The following is a 15,457-nucleotide window of genomic DNA, read 5'->3' as shown; positions in this document are numbered from 1 at the left end:
GCTTTCTAACAATAACATAAACCAACTGAAAAAGGCAGTATCACTGAAGTTACAGAATTTTTTAATGTAGCTTTAAAAATACTTTTCAAAAATTATGTACAAAATTTAAATTGATAAGTGTTTTATTTGTAAGTCAAGAGATAGAACCCCTTTTGAAATATCAACACAGTGCTCAGGAAAGTTGAATTTGGAAAAAAAAAAAGAAAGATCAACAGAAAAAGCCCAGGCAATATGAGTTTCCCATTAGATTACCTTTCCATACATGGTTTATACTTTATAAAAGTGAGATAGAAAGCCATAAAGCATTTCCTGAGTTTAATCTGGTGAAATTAAAGCTACCATGACTGGTAAATTTAATTCAATGTTCCTTCAAAATAAACAGAAAATAATTTCAAAATATGAGTTTTTAATTTTAAAAACAAGAGATAAATAAAATTGATTGTGATAATTTTACAACACACAAAAACTCATAAATTTGATATAAAATCAGGGTTGGCATTTCACTATATAATTGCAAATGTTTGCTCATGAACAAAAAAACACAAGTAAGATGCTAGAATTTCAGACAATAAAAAATTAAATACATTTTTAAAGCAGAGAAAAGCATGCTCAATTTTCTGGAGATAGAGTTTAAAACGTCACATTTTATTCTATAAAATTTTGTGCATTGAGAATTTTCACTTTAGTAAAAATAGGCAAGGGACACATTTTATAAGCAATTTAGATGCTTAATGTTATCCACTAGCAATTGAAGGTGTGTCTTCATCGAGGGCTAAGTAGTATACTATACATTTGACGGAAACCACAATATCAAAGACTTACAGTGCTATTTTTAGAAATAAAACTACTTAAATATCGAATACTTTACATTTTGGTACTAGGGATTGAATGCAGGGGTGCTTTATCACTGAGTTACTTCCCAAGACACTCCACCTTTTTTTTCCATTTTGAAACAGGGTCTCAAAGTTCTCCAGGTAGACCTGGAACCCACACTCCTGCCTCAGACTCCAGAGTAGCTGGGATTTCAGGCTGTGCCTCCACACACAGCACAGCAGTACCACGCAGTGAGGACTTCTGATATTTTCAGTCTCTCAACTGAATCCCTTCACTGCCCATCATCTTAAACAGCCACTCAGATTTCCTCAGCTGTCCTAAGTGATTGCCCAGAGACCTCCCTGTCCCTCCTCTCCTGCTGACCTCCCCACCTGTCTGCACTCCAAGCACCTGAGTCTCAGCCCACTCCCCTGAGGCTGGAAGTGCCTTCCTCACACTGCTCATGCAGTTCATTCCCCTGCCAAAAAAGTGAGCTCAAAAATTATTGGGAAAATGATTTATGATCACTGTTGTTAATAATGTACTTTGCATTTCAAAATTTCTAATATAACAGATTTTTTAAAGATCCTCACCAGAAATAAGTTTGTGAGATGTTGGACATGTTAACTAGGTGATTTAATCTTTATACAATGTGTAAATAGATCAGAACATCCCACTGAGTCCCATAAATACACATAATAAATATTGGTCAATTAAAATGAATTAATTAAAAAACAGAGAGAAACATGAAAAAAGCCTTCAGTGAGTTTCTAAAAAAAATGAAAATAAAAAACTTTCCTGGACATTAAACTCAGAAATTTCCTCCACTACATTCTTTTAAAATATCCTGAACAAACAAAACATATAAATGAAAAAAATAAATAAAACATCCTGAACATTCTTTACTGAGAAACCTAAGGTTAGAATGATAAATTCTTGTTGAAGTATGTGCACAGTGTTCATGGTCAGTCTGGTGTAGAATGACACTACAGAAGATATGGCCACCTCATTTGCCATAGTATCAGACAGTAATGACATAAGGGCTCTTCAAACATGAGCAGATGATGACATGGACATTCAAGTACATCCAAGACAACAGACCACTAGCCAGGCAGGTGGATTAGGAGACACAACGTGTCCTTGCTCTGCAGTAAGAGAGGACCTGAGAGATGCGGGTGTCACTGACGATGAGCACAAAGGGGCTGAGTGCTGGGAAACATGAGGACACCAGCACAGAGCTGTTCATGACCCACTGGCCTCTCCTGGGGGCAAGAGTCATCCAAATGGTCAAAACAGTGTAGACGGAATAAAAGGCCATGAAGGAGCTCACCAGGATCAGGATGGTGCGTGTGGCTCTGGCCTCGTGAGAAGGTGGCGGGTAGAGGACGCGGCTGTGGATGTGCTGAACCTGCTGCCTGTGTCTGTGCAGGACAAGGACCATGGAGCCGCTGGCCCAGGCCATGAGGACCAGACTCAACAAGTCGGGCGAGAAGTACAGGACAGTGTTTAAGGTGCTGTGTCTCTGGGGCACTACCCAGAAACAGTACCCATGATTCCCATCCACACTGAGATTTTTCTTATTCAATGGGCCTTTCACTATTAAAGGCAGAAATGAATTTATCAAGAGATGCAGGGCCCAGCAGAGGAGACAGCAGAAGCCGATAAATCGTAGTGATCTCATCTTGAGCGTGATCCACCTGCAAATTCTGGGGTTTAGCTTTAGGGCCTGGAAGCCATTGAACAGGCACCAAGTGCTGAAGGAGACACCAGTGCTCACTCTATAAAAATAGAAGACAAGTTTACATCTCGTGTCATCCAGGAAGCGTTTCCATCCCAGAGCTGCCAGAGTCTGGGGGACTCCTTTAGCAAAAAGAACAATGGAATTGGCCAGTACCACTTGATTGAGAATCAAGTCTGTGGGTCTAAAGTGACGTCCAGTGAGCAAGGTGAAATTATAGAGACCAAGGAGGGAGAAGTTTCCCACGAATCCCACTCCTGTCTGAGTGAGGAAAACCATCCCCATATCCATGCTGAGCAGATCACGTCAGCACTCGCAGGGTCGGCTTGTACCTAGGGCAGGGGATGAAGAGATATACCCATCAGATTAAGTGTGTCGGCATCAATACATCCCCCAATGTAATACTGACCATAAACTAAACCCTCTCAGAAAAATAGACCAAGACTTCATGCCCAGAAACTCAAAGACTCACCGTGAGACCTGTGCTGCACAAAGCTGCAGTGGCCCCCTCCAAGGGGAAAGTGAGCGTGAGGAAGAGCCCTGTGCCCTGACTCAGGTTGTTTCAAAAATACATTTTACAGGGCAATGGCAAGACACAGACATGTGCAGATGATTTCTTTCTATAAAAATGCATAGAAACGTAAGTATAGGGATGGCAGCTGAGAGGGAGGTGTGGTCAGAGCACATATCCCTGTCCACCTGGGCACTGTGGTACCTGCAGAATTTTCACAATTGGCCACTTGAAAGCATCTACAAGATAGGAAAGGGAGTTTGAAACTCACTGGCGTACTAAAGATGACAATAGGTCTACAGCTGTGAGGTAGACCACACAGAGGGGACAGAGAGAACAGGGATGTTTCAGAAGACCAAGCCTGACATGAGCCAGAGGACAGGCTCAGGCTGCAGTGGAGTCTCCAGGTCTGCCTAGCTCACCCTGTGCTCCACACCTTCCTAGGACTGTGGGAGACTGTGAGTCCTCCCCGCCCTGAGAATCTCCATGGTGTGTATCAGCACAGCCCCACTAACCAGAGCCTGTGGACATTGAGGCTGTTCTGAGACACGACTGCAGACATTCACAGCCAGGAGACTAAGGGTCTCCCACAACCCTAGGATGTGTGCAGACACAGGGGATCTAAATAGATGCCCTGAGCCCTCATGAAGGGCGTGTGCTGCCCATCTGCAGTATCCCTGGCAAGAATAGAAATATCATCTTCTGCTTCATGAACAAATGGGGGTGGGTAGGTCAGAGAACAGATTAATAGTGGGTGAGAACAGCAGTTCAGCACATTCACAACCTGCTTACAAGCCGGGGTGCCAAGGGGGATACAGCCAGACTGGAGAAGCTGACACCCACATTTCCTTTTGCTCTCTTTCCCTTCCTCCAGTTTCTCTTCCTCATCAGGGTGAGCCACACATTTTTGCTGAGTAGCCTTTTTATCCCCAACTGGAAAACACAATCAGGCCTTTTCCCTAAGGGATGTTAATGTGACTCTAACAGAACAGAATTCTAAATGGACTCCTGCAGACTCCCTTGGGCTCCACATGCTGACCTGAGAAAGCACGGTGGCCGCAGCATGGACCTGGGACCCGGGGACTGAGTGCCAGTGACATAGTGGAAAAGACCCCTCAGAGGCTCTGCAGGGTCTCCTCTGACATCCCTTTAGCAGAGAGTCCATTTGTGGGGGACACTGGTGCCACAGAAGGGACACTTATCAAGGAACATATTCCTGCTCAGAGACTCCTGTGGACAAGATGAGAGAACACAGACCTACCCAACAGGCATGGAGGACCTGCTGAGGGTGGCCCAGAGCAATAGTAGGCGCTGGCACGGAAAAGATGTGTGGAAAGCAGACTTGAGTGGGTTCCCTAACTTCCAACATGGAGAACCCAGAGTTCTAACCAATGTAAAACCTCAGGATGAAAAAAATAATAAAAGACTAATCTGATAGATTGCCATGGATTAGTTTTATGGCTGATTAGAAGCATCAAGATACACATAAAATTTACAACTGTCCAAAGAAGGAAAAAATTCCTGCTTACCTGACTGTGTGTGCTGTCTGCAGTGGTTCTGAGGCAGCATCCTGCAGGTTGGGCATGGCAGGTGATAAAGTTTAGGGACTCCATGACCTCACCGCCTTGCTGGGAAGTGTTTGTCCTTTCACCTGCAAGTGCAGTGACAGTGCCAGCATGGGGACTGGAGATCACCTGGGCCCACACCTGGGGGCTGTGCATTTCTCTGCAAGCCTGTCCCGGTGAGAAGCCCTTCAGGAGAGGCGGAAACAAGTGGGACAGGCCTCACCCTGGGACAAGCAGTGACCCCCTGGGAGCCTGAGCAGAAAACACAGAGACCTGCTAAGTGAGGAGTGGAGCACGCAGCCCTGTGAGTTTCAATCGTATGATTGTCTTAATGCCTGAGAACTCCTAGGACACCCAAACTCACATCAAGCAGCATGTGGTGAGTTTGGAGAAGCAACCACAGTGGTTCAAATAGGTGGGAGTACCTCAAGGTCTTATTCATTTGCTGCTTCAAGAGTATTTATTTCCTAACCCACGTAGGTCAGGCACTTTTATGGGCACTGGGATATATCAGCACAGGTGACATTGCAACAGCTTTGTCCCCACATTCTGTCTGCTTTCCTTACTCACATGCACCCCAGTAATTAAGTTGCACAGTCTCTTGTCAGAATCCAGTGGTTCCACCGGAGAGAGAAGGGTAGAAACTACATGCTGTGTAGGTGGGCTCGAGGGTGGGTCCCACACTGATCAGGATGCTCACAGGGGGATCCATTGTGATGGTGCTGTCACAGGAGTTGCCTTAGTGAGTTCAGGAGAAGAGGGAAGATTCCATTCCCATTCCCATTCTTGGTCCTTTTTTTTGTCATAACTGAAAAAGTACTTCTTATATTATAGTTAAAGCTTCATCCCAGGGTTTCATAAACTGACTTCCAGACCACTCACATAAAATCGAATCAAGCCTTTATTGAAACACACCGGTGGCAGCTGACCAGAACATAAAGCTGTTCCCCTGATCAGCCCCGAACAACTGCAAGGGCACTCCTTATAAGCCTGAAAACCACAAAAGGGATGTTCGGGGGTCCAGCCAATGCAAGCCAGCCAGGTTACAGAAGCGGGACAGTGCAGTCAAGTGGAGGGAAGCCTAACCAATCCCAGTTAGCTCAGTCACCCCAGTTACAGAAACAGAGCCCTGTTACCCTAGTTACAGAAACAATGCCCCATTAGGTAGTTCCGTGTTCTTTAAGGTTTCTATAGCAAAAGGAAAAGAACATCTTGCTCCAGTCACAACTCTTCTACCTGGCATGGTTGTTTTACAGGATGAAGTCATAAAACAAAATGGAGTCACATTTGCTCCTACTATCACATTCCCCACTGGTTTTAGTAGTTTGATGTCAATCTTGCACATCATTAGGCCTCAGGTTTTGTTCCATCCTTCTGTGTCTAAGGGACTATACTGGGCTTGCAAGACCATAAGTCTGACCTCACCTACATTCTTGTGTATATGGTTTAGGAGGGTTTTTAAGGGGGAGGGTCCTACAGTAATCCCAATCAGGAGAAGTACTAGGGGCCCAACTATGGCTGAAATGATGGTAGTCAACCAAGGGGACCATGAGAATAGGTTTTGGAACCAATTGCCTGAAGTTTCTAGTGCTTCATCTCTTTCCTTTAACCTGTTTCTCACAAGTGCCAAACTGTTCTTTATTACCCCAGAATGGTTTTCAGAGAAACAGGTTTCTCCTGGAGCCATACAAAGTCCTCCTTGTTTCAGAAAGAGACCATCTAGTCCTCATCTGTTTTGTAAGACTATTTCTGTTAGAGAGTCTAGTGAAACCTCTAGTTTGGAGATTGACCTTTCTAGTTTTTTCTAAATCTATATCTATTTGATGGCTGAGGGACTTCCCAAACCAGCCAGGAGGGGAACTAAAATGGGGGCAGCCAGTCTCTGTTGATAAATCAGTGGGCTCTGGCCTTTTAATAAGTCCAGGTGTTCTTTCCCTTTTATTCCATCAAAATAGTAGGTTACATAGTTCAGAGTTATTGACAGTTTGGAGATATAGGCAAGGAGTTTGAAGTGGGACCAAGGAAGCACAATTTTTGGTGAACGGGGAGTTGTCCCACTTATAAGTTGGGTTGTGGAAGCAAGTGTCTCTTTATGGGAGATCGCCCAGTGTAATCTTGGGAGCAGTTTCCCAGATACATCTTCCTGAGCTAGACATATTGGTGAACATCTATGTTGACCTTAATTTTTCCTCTAATATTAGGGACTTCCAACTGCCGTAAGGGAAAAGGGCAATGACCGTTCTTGCTACTTCCAGCTTAAAGGGAGCGATGTGCAGTGGGCAAGCAGTTTGGAGTCCTTTTTTAGAAACTGAGTGGGTCAAGGAGTCCATGGTAAAACATCTGGTTCAGGAAGAACAGGATATAAATTCACCTGGGGTGGGCACTTCTATGAGAGAAACAAAAAGACATGAGTGCTGAAGTAAGATTAATACAAATAGCAGTTGTAGCATCTGGAACCTGTCCATGAATATCATGAAAATGACAGAAATTAATATTTGTTTACCAGGAGGTGGAAGACCTGAGAAAATGTCCCCATAACAAGGCCTAACAAAGCCTAATAAGGCACTTTTTAGGGAATGTAAATTTTTAACATTGTAAGAATTATCAGGAATGTAGACACAACATTTAGTTAAATTAGTTAATGTCATCTGATTTTTGAAACAAATACCTTTTTGGCATGACCTCTGTGTTCAGTAAAGATCCTTTTGTTACTTAGGGCTATATAATTATATTAATAAACATTGATTACATCTACTTGTGTAGGAAGTTAGGAAGATCTGTAGGCTTTAAACTGACTAAAACCTTCTGGCAGTTTTTTATTGATAGTTATCAGGCATTTTTGTCTAGAATTTTTCTTTGTTGCCTCCAGTTTTACTTATTTTTGAGGATGCTCACACTAGTGTACATTTTAAGTTACATTAAAATAACTGTTGTTTCTTTTTAAATGTCCGGGAATGGTTGTGCTTTGGTTTCAACTGTTTTTTGCTAAGTGTTTAAGACCAAACTGGTAAAACTGAACTTATTCCTATCTATTGATAAGAGTCAGCTGAGTTTCCTCAGAGGACATTCTTGGGGAACTTGTGAGCAGCATTTTAGTTCTGTTAGTGTCATCTGCATTAGAATGGGTCAAGGTCTTGCTGACCATATGGCTTCCCATGGAAGCATCAGGCATGTCTCCCCTTTTTAATGACCCTCCTCTTTTGCAGCATGGACACTCATTGGCTTTCTGTTCTCCAGGGGTCTCATTAATCTCCCTTATCGGGAGGTTATGTGGCCTGGAGTTGCAAAGCTTTCCCCCTGTCCTGGGTTCAGGCTGACTCAGAGGGCAAGAGCCAAATATTGGTTTCTTTGGCCCCTTTATTTTAACCTTAATATTTAAATTTGGCCTTAAACATCCAGCAAGTCAGTTTTACGAGTTTAAAGTAAGAATGCTGGGCTTTAACTTTAATGTTTATAACTTTACAGTTGATTTTTACATAACACAATATCCTTATTTTATGTATTAATTTATGTAATGCTGAAGACCTGCCTGAAGGCAGAAGATGACACCTTAGCATCTACTGTGATCCAATCATTGTATGCCAACAAGGCAGCTTGCAGACCCAGAGACCCCATTAGATTTTTGGCTATAAAAACTCTCTCTTGCCAGGTCCTCCCCTCTTTCTCTCCTTTTTCTCTCACTTTCCCTGTCTCTCATTTCCCTTTCACTTTTTTCCTCTCTTTTTCCTTCTCTCCCCCCCTCTCTTGCACTTTCCTTTCTCTCTCTATTTTCCATTCTCTCTCTTTCTTTTGCATCTCTCTCTCTCTCTCTCTCTCTCTCTCTCTCTCATGTTAATCAACATTGTCACAGTAAAGGTCTCTTTCTTGGTTGCTCTAAGTGTAGTGGTCACATTTTTTTTAGTTATAATGAAAATACCAAGTGAAATTAACAATAGAAAAACATATTTTGCTTGTATATAATTTTGAACTTTGCCTGAGTTATACATTATATTTTTTATTTGAGATCACAGTAATCTTTCCAATAAAATTAATCTTTGAATATAACTTTAAATTAACTGAAATCTGGCCTACTTTGAAGTTATTCTGACAAGTTGTAAGGTGAGAGGCAGAACCTTATCTCAGGTAAGGCAGGGCTCTTCACAATCTTAGGTAAAGTGTTTTAGTTCTAAAGTTGATCTTTGTCTTTTTTTAGTATCATTTTATAAAGTTTACATATATTGTTTTCTGACTCTGCATGAATGTTAGTAGTACAATATGACATACATCTGAAACATTAATTAAGGAAAGGCTGAGAGCCCTTAACATTTTTTTATGTGGAAAAGTGGCAAAATGTTTTATATTATTTAACCTTTAAAAAATTAGGCTTTCATTACTTTTTAAAATATCTTTAATTTTTTGTATTTTAGTATAAAAGGTAACATAAGATTTGATTACTAAACATCAAATAATATAAATCCCCAATAAAATCTATTATCTTTATAAGTTTAAATTACCATTACAGACAAGTTTAGTTTGGAGAATACCCGCTTGATAAAATGTTCTTTAAACCTTTTTCCTTAAAGACTTGTATACCTGAAAGATATGAACATATTTAATCTGTAAAGAAGAGTAATGTACCACACTTTTATTGATGTTTTTATATTAACCAAGGTTAGCTTTTAAAGGAAAATCTAGACTTTGTAATGTAGGACAGTATTTTAAAATAACACTTGCTGTTTAGCCACAGATGTATAAACCTTAATTTCTCCAAGATTACTTGTTCCAGGGGATAAACCTTAACAGACATAATGTAATTAATATTTTTAGAAGTTTTTGTCATTTTAACATATAAATATATCAATACATTATTATTTGTCCTTAGGGAACAACCTTGAATAGTTTTAAATATTTGTGTTACATATATAACCAACTTAGTTACATATAAACCTTTTAATATTTGTCTTTTATTTATAGACCTTTATATTACTTAATTAGACCCTTTTGTTGTTTACTTAAATGCATTATAATTATACTTTATCACATAAAGACTTTTTACCTGGAAACGTTTTTCATTAAATATATTTTTATATTTAGAACTTTTTAATAATTTTTTTAACCCATTGATTTTTTTTGTTTGTACCTTGAAATAACCCTTATAAACTTTTGAGTTTAGATAAATTAATCCATTTTAATAAGATGAAATATTTGTTATTTACAGTACTTTAATTGAAATACAGTTGAAACCTCTTGACTCCTTGTATATAGAATTATACCTGTTGGGACTTTGTAATTTAGAGTAACCTTGTTTTTATAATAACACAAAATAATTTCAAATTTCTTTTTTAGTTTACCAATTTGTGAAAAAACCAACATTGTTTAAGCATTTTACCTTATGGAATTTAAGGAGTTAAAAGTACTTGATATTATATTTAACAGTCAGCATTTTTAACTTTGTACCAATTAGATGTCTCTAACAAACACATCCATGATTAATTTTATATACGTTTAGATAAAATTTATGTATCTTTTTTTTTAAAAAAAAAAAACAAGGTATCAGACAAGTGCATTGAATAGTATTAGTAATCTTTTTTTTTTGAATAAAAATCCTAGAGACAATGGATATCAGACACTTTATAGACATTAACATTTTAACAGCTGTTTAACCATCTAGAAACAAAACTGTGCATTAGTAACTTTAAAGACATTTGTACTTTTATTTATTTTTCCAATTTAAATTGAACCTTTTAAATTATATTAACCAAAAGTATTTGGATCTATTTTTTAAAAATTTTAATTTATGAGCTCATATGTCAAGTTTTTGTACCAAATATATGTAGACATGGCAATACATGTAGACAGACAGTACACTGGTGCACCCACACAAAGCAAACAGACACACAAAAGCCTTGTAGCTTATTTTTTAAAACCTATTAGATTGTGAGTCAACCCTTGTAAATTGGCCTTAGAATAAAGCAGAGTGTCATCAGAAAAACATATTAACCTAGGCATGTTGGATCAAAATTATGAGTTTAACAAATATAGAATTTTAAAAGTTTTCTGACCTTTTTCCTGAGGTGGTCCTGTTCATGAACGCTGAAAAGAGTTGGGGGAACATAGACAAACGAAGGGGGCTTACTTTTCCCTGGAGGAACTTCCCAGAGATGCAGCTTCATCGGTCTCCTTGGGAGAGTCCCCCAGGGTGGGGTCCCATTTTAAACTGGTTTTTCTCATTTCTTGGATAAGGGCCACCAACTTTTAGCCTGACATTGAAAAATCTTTAGACCATTTTTTAGTAGTTGGGAGTTATTTATGCTTGCAAATACTGAGAGACAAAAGCCAAATTTCTAGACAAAATTATGCTTTTTGTTATACAATTTAGGAATAATAATTTTATAAAACACTTTAGTTTTAATGTGTCCTCTATAGGAAGTGACATGATTTACCCAGTTGGCCATCTGGCCCAGTTTCTAAATGAAGACAATCTCTAGAATGCCTTTTTCTTTTTACCTTTAGCCTTTACTTTTGACAATTTTTATTCCTGTTGGCAGCACTTTACATTTTAATGCAAGCTGTAGTGAGCACAGTTAAAACCGTTTTAACCATTTTTTCCCATTAGAAACAAACTGAGGTAGAAATTAACACAGAACACAAAGGGAACAAACAAAAACAAACCAACAGACAAAGTCCTGAAAAGTGTTAAGAAAACAAATTAAAGGGGTCAGTGGAACTTCCTTGTCTCTGATGTTGGTGGAGCAAAGGAGTCCTGATGAAAGAATAGCGGTTATGGGAACAAGAAAAGGGCCCAGCACAACACTCGGATAGACAAACACAAGACAAACAGCCAGCCAGCAGACACAGGACAGATGACAAACAGTAAGAAGATGCTAGAGAAACGACAAACAGCAGAACAGACACAGGACAAGCAACAATCGATCACACAGGGAGACCTCTAATGGGGCAGAGATCACATCTCCTCTTGCCCCCAGACAGATGAGGCCCCACAGGGAGGCCTCCAGTGGGCCCCAGAAACAGACAGATGAGGTCACACAGGGAGACCTCCAGGGAGACAGTGACAACGTCTCGTCCTGTCCCGGGGAAGGTGTAAGCGACTGAGTCCAATCTGACCTTTTCCCCCAGAAGAGTCCACTCACCAGAACTGACAGCTGGCAGGAGGCTTTTCAGAGCGTCCTAGGATGGATTGGAGTCGTCCTCAGAGTGAGGTTGAGGAACGTCTCTCAGGAGCTCCCCTCTACTCCGGGGCCGAGGTCCAAAGGCCCGTCATTGGAGGCAAATTTGAAATGAGGGTAGGGAAGAAATGGATCCTGGACGAGCCCCCAAATGTTATAGTTAAAGCTTTGTCCCAGGGTTTCATAAACTGACTTCCAGACCACTCACATATAATCAAATCAAGCCTTTATTGAAGCACACCAGTGGCAGCTGACCAGAACATAAAGCTGTTCCCCTGATCAGCCCCGAACAATTGCAAGGGCCCTCCTTATAAGCCTGAAAACCGCAATAGGGATGTTCAGGGGGTCCAGCCAATGCAAGCCAGCCAGGTTACAGAAGCGGGACAGTGCAGTCAGGCGGAGGGAAGCCTAACCAATCCCAGTTAGCTCAGTCACCCCAGTTACAGAAACAGAGCCCTGTTACCCTAGTTACAGAAACAATGCCCCATTAGGTAGTTCCGTGTTCTTTAAGGTTTCTATAGCAAAAGGAAAAGAACATCTTGCTCCAGTCATGACTCTTCTACTTGGCATGGTTGTTTTACAGGATGGAGTCATAAAAAAAAAATGGAGTCACCTTTGCTCCTACGATCACACTTACAGTCTAATGTTCAAGGACAATATGGAAAATGATGATTCCTCCTTTATTCCTGACTTAGATGAACTAATTTAACAATGTATTATAGGTTTTCTTTATTTCTTTTAGTGAGACTTTTTTCATTCTACTGTATTCTAATTTATTGTGAAATATATGTACACAGATATATACATAAATGCATATTTCACGCGTGTCTTAGTCCATTTTGTGATGCTTTAATAGAATGCTACTGACGAGGTGATTTTTAAAGAACAGAAATTTGCTTCTCACAATTCTGAAACACTAAAGTTTAAGGTCAGGTGGTCAGAAGTTCTGTTTTCTGGTGAGGGCTGCACTCTGCTTCCAAGTTGGTTCCTTGGATGCTGTGTCTTCTGGAGGGGAAGATCGCTGTACCCTTACATGGCAGACGGAAGAAGGACAAAAGGACTAACACTCCCCTCACAAGCAAGCCCTTCTTAAGAACACGTAATCCCTTTAGTGAGACTTATTAGCAATTTAAGGGAGGTATTTTCTACTCTTAGTTTGTTTATATCCATTATAAAGGTGATATTATATTACTATAGAACATGTATTATGTGACTATAATATGTAATTATCATATACAATTATATATGAATATATTATCTGAACAACTGAACTTAATAGGAAAGTATTTTTGCTATTTATCCGTGTACAGAGTCATCCCTCAGTACTGTTAGGGCTTCAGTTCCTAGACCACTGTGGATACCAAAATGGACAGATGCTCCAAGTCCCAAATACAAAATGGTGTAACACTTACATATATCCTAAATGCAACATGATGTATATTTGGAATCACCCCTATATTATTCATAATACCCAATGCAATAAATGCTATGCAATACTTGCTGTACTTACTGCTTAGGGAAACATGCCAAGAAAAACCTGTGTACACATTCCCTACAGACACAATTGTTTTTTAAAGTGATGTGACCTCTTGTGGCACTCTAGCAGGAGCAATGGGACACCTGTGTATGAGAATAGTGGTTATGTGATTTCTGCTCAGGTTAACCTTTCATGTCTGGACTTGATGCTTACTAGTTTTCCTTTGTATTTAGGGAATAGTTGGTGATATTTTGAACTGTGTAAAGATCCTGGTCCATACCAGTGTTACTCCCACACTTTTAGCCACCACGATGATTTCTGACCTCAGCCCACATTCATGAGTGGACAGTGTACCATGAGGTAGACTTTTCCATCCTATCAGTTTCCATTTGGGGCCTTATACATTTCATCATTCTATTGATGTGGATTTGTGAACTTTTAAATGTCCAATTTGGTGTAATTGCATTTCTCTTATTTACTCTGATGATCACGTTTCTCCAGATAAGTCAGTGATTTTCTCCCAGTTGGTTTCTTTGTGTTTGATCATGTCACCATTTTCCTTAGCACTTCCTCTGGAGCAAAACAAACAAAATATAGACCTTACAGAGGCATCTTGTAAGGTCCTTACTCTGATCAGGAATCAGCCCTTTGTTCCCCACAGAATTTTGCTACCTCTTATTGCAGGATGGTATTGAGGAGCTTTGGTTCAGTCCTTAGATGGGTTTGATTCTGTTGGTGCATCATGTCTTCAAGGTCTCTCAGAATCTGATGAAACCAGGTTCACAAATGCCATCTCTGCAAAGCACAAGCAATGCCATTGCCAGAGATAAATGGTTCTGACAGCAGTGTGTGTGTTAAGGAAAATGAACAAGCTGTGAGTACGTGAAGATCAATAGGTCCAATACCCAATACCCAGTTAAGTCTCACAGTGTTCATGAGGCAGTGTATTTCCCATTTGCCAGTTCATTTACCAAATTCATCACCAAAATTAATCAATATGCACTTCCATTAATAATCTTGGAAACTCCTTCAGCATAGAAGTTTGGGAGTCTCTTCTCATGCCTCCTGAATCTCTGGACCACCTAGGTGACAAGACATCCAACGGCTCAGAGGCAGGAAGCTGCCCTTCTCACTGCTGTGTTATTCATTAAAACAACAAATGGGCTGGGGCACTGAAGCCTTCCTGTGATCCTAGCTACTTGAGAGTGTGAGGCAGAAGGACTGCACGTTCAAGGCCAGCCTGGGCAACTTATAAACATGCTATCTCAAGAATGAAAAATAATAAATAAACCATGGAGCTGAGTGTGGTGGTACACTCCTTTAATCCCAGTGACTTGTGAGGCTGAGGCAGGAGGATTGGAAGTTCAAGGCCAGCCTCAGCAATTTAGGTAGGCCCTAAGTAAGTTAGTGAGACCCCATCTTAAAATCATATATCTATGGAACCAGAATACACACACACACACACACACACACACACACACACACACACACATATATATATATATATATATATATATATATATATATATATATATATAAAAGGACTTGAGGGTGTGGCTGAGTTACCTTGTCCCCTATGTTCACTCTTCAGTGCCAAAATAATAATAATAATAATAGTAATAATAATTCTTCACTGGCAATGTAGCCCAGTTCTAGAGTGACCCTGCATTCAATCCCTAGTAACACACACACACACACACACAAAAAAAAAAAAAAATGACTGACTGCCTATTGGAATCTCTTGAAGATATACGTTCTCATGGAACTTTAGCCTATGACTCTTTATAGCAGCTTCTCAAACAAGATGAAGACAAACAAGAGCTCTGTCATAATAATCTAACTGTAGGAAAGTGTGGCCTCACTTGAGTCCCTTGTGAGATGCCATGGTAGTGAGGGTCACCCCTCCTTTGTACCCCACAGGTCCCAGATGAAACCCTGGGATTCACTGATGAATAGCACTGCAGGCTCATGGATTATACAGATTATCTACAAACATGATGGAGCTCTCTGAAATGTTGTAGCTTTCTATCCCTTGGTCAGAATATCCCTGAGAAGGACAAAATCCATCTGCAGGCAATCATAAACAAATGGGGGGGTAAGTCAGAGTAACAGATTAATAGTGGATGAAAACTGCAGTAGAGCACATTCTCAATCTGGTTATGAGCCCGGGTGCCAAGTGGTATCACA

At 40.2% G+C, this 15,457-nt stretch overlaps 1 protein-coding gene across 1 annotated transcript; it reads right to left on the bottom strand.

Moving 5' to 3' along the window:
* Positions 1 to 1,933: 1,933 nt before the first annotated feature.
* On the bottom strand, positions 1,934 to 2,830 carry LOC139702759 (vomeronasal type-1 receptor 1-like). Its single transcript, XM_071604888.1, has one exon. The coding sequence runs from the start codon at positions 2,828 to 2,830 to the stop codon at positions 1,934 to 1,936; it is 897 nt and encodes a 298-aa protein (XP_071460989.1).
* Positions 2,831 to 15,457: the final 12,627 nt, after the last annotated feature.

This window comes from Marmota flaviventris, chromosome 18, assembly GCF_047511675.1.
Source record: "Marmota flaviventris isolate mMarFla1 chromosome 18, mMarFla1.hap1, whole genome shotgun sequence".
Classification (NCBI taxonomy): Eukaryota; Metazoa; Chordata; class Mammalia; order Rodentia; family Sciuridae; genus Marmota; species Marmota flaviventris.
The sequence above is the reverse complement of the archived record's forward strand: the minus strand, read 5'-3'. Positions and strand labels throughout refer to the sequence as shown.

What these genes read in the sequence shown, in the direction of transcription:
- LOC139702759 (XM_071604888.1), bottom strand. Translation starts at nt 2,830, where the DNA reads ATGGTTTTCCTCACTCAGACAGGAGTGGGATTCGTGGGAAACTTCTCC.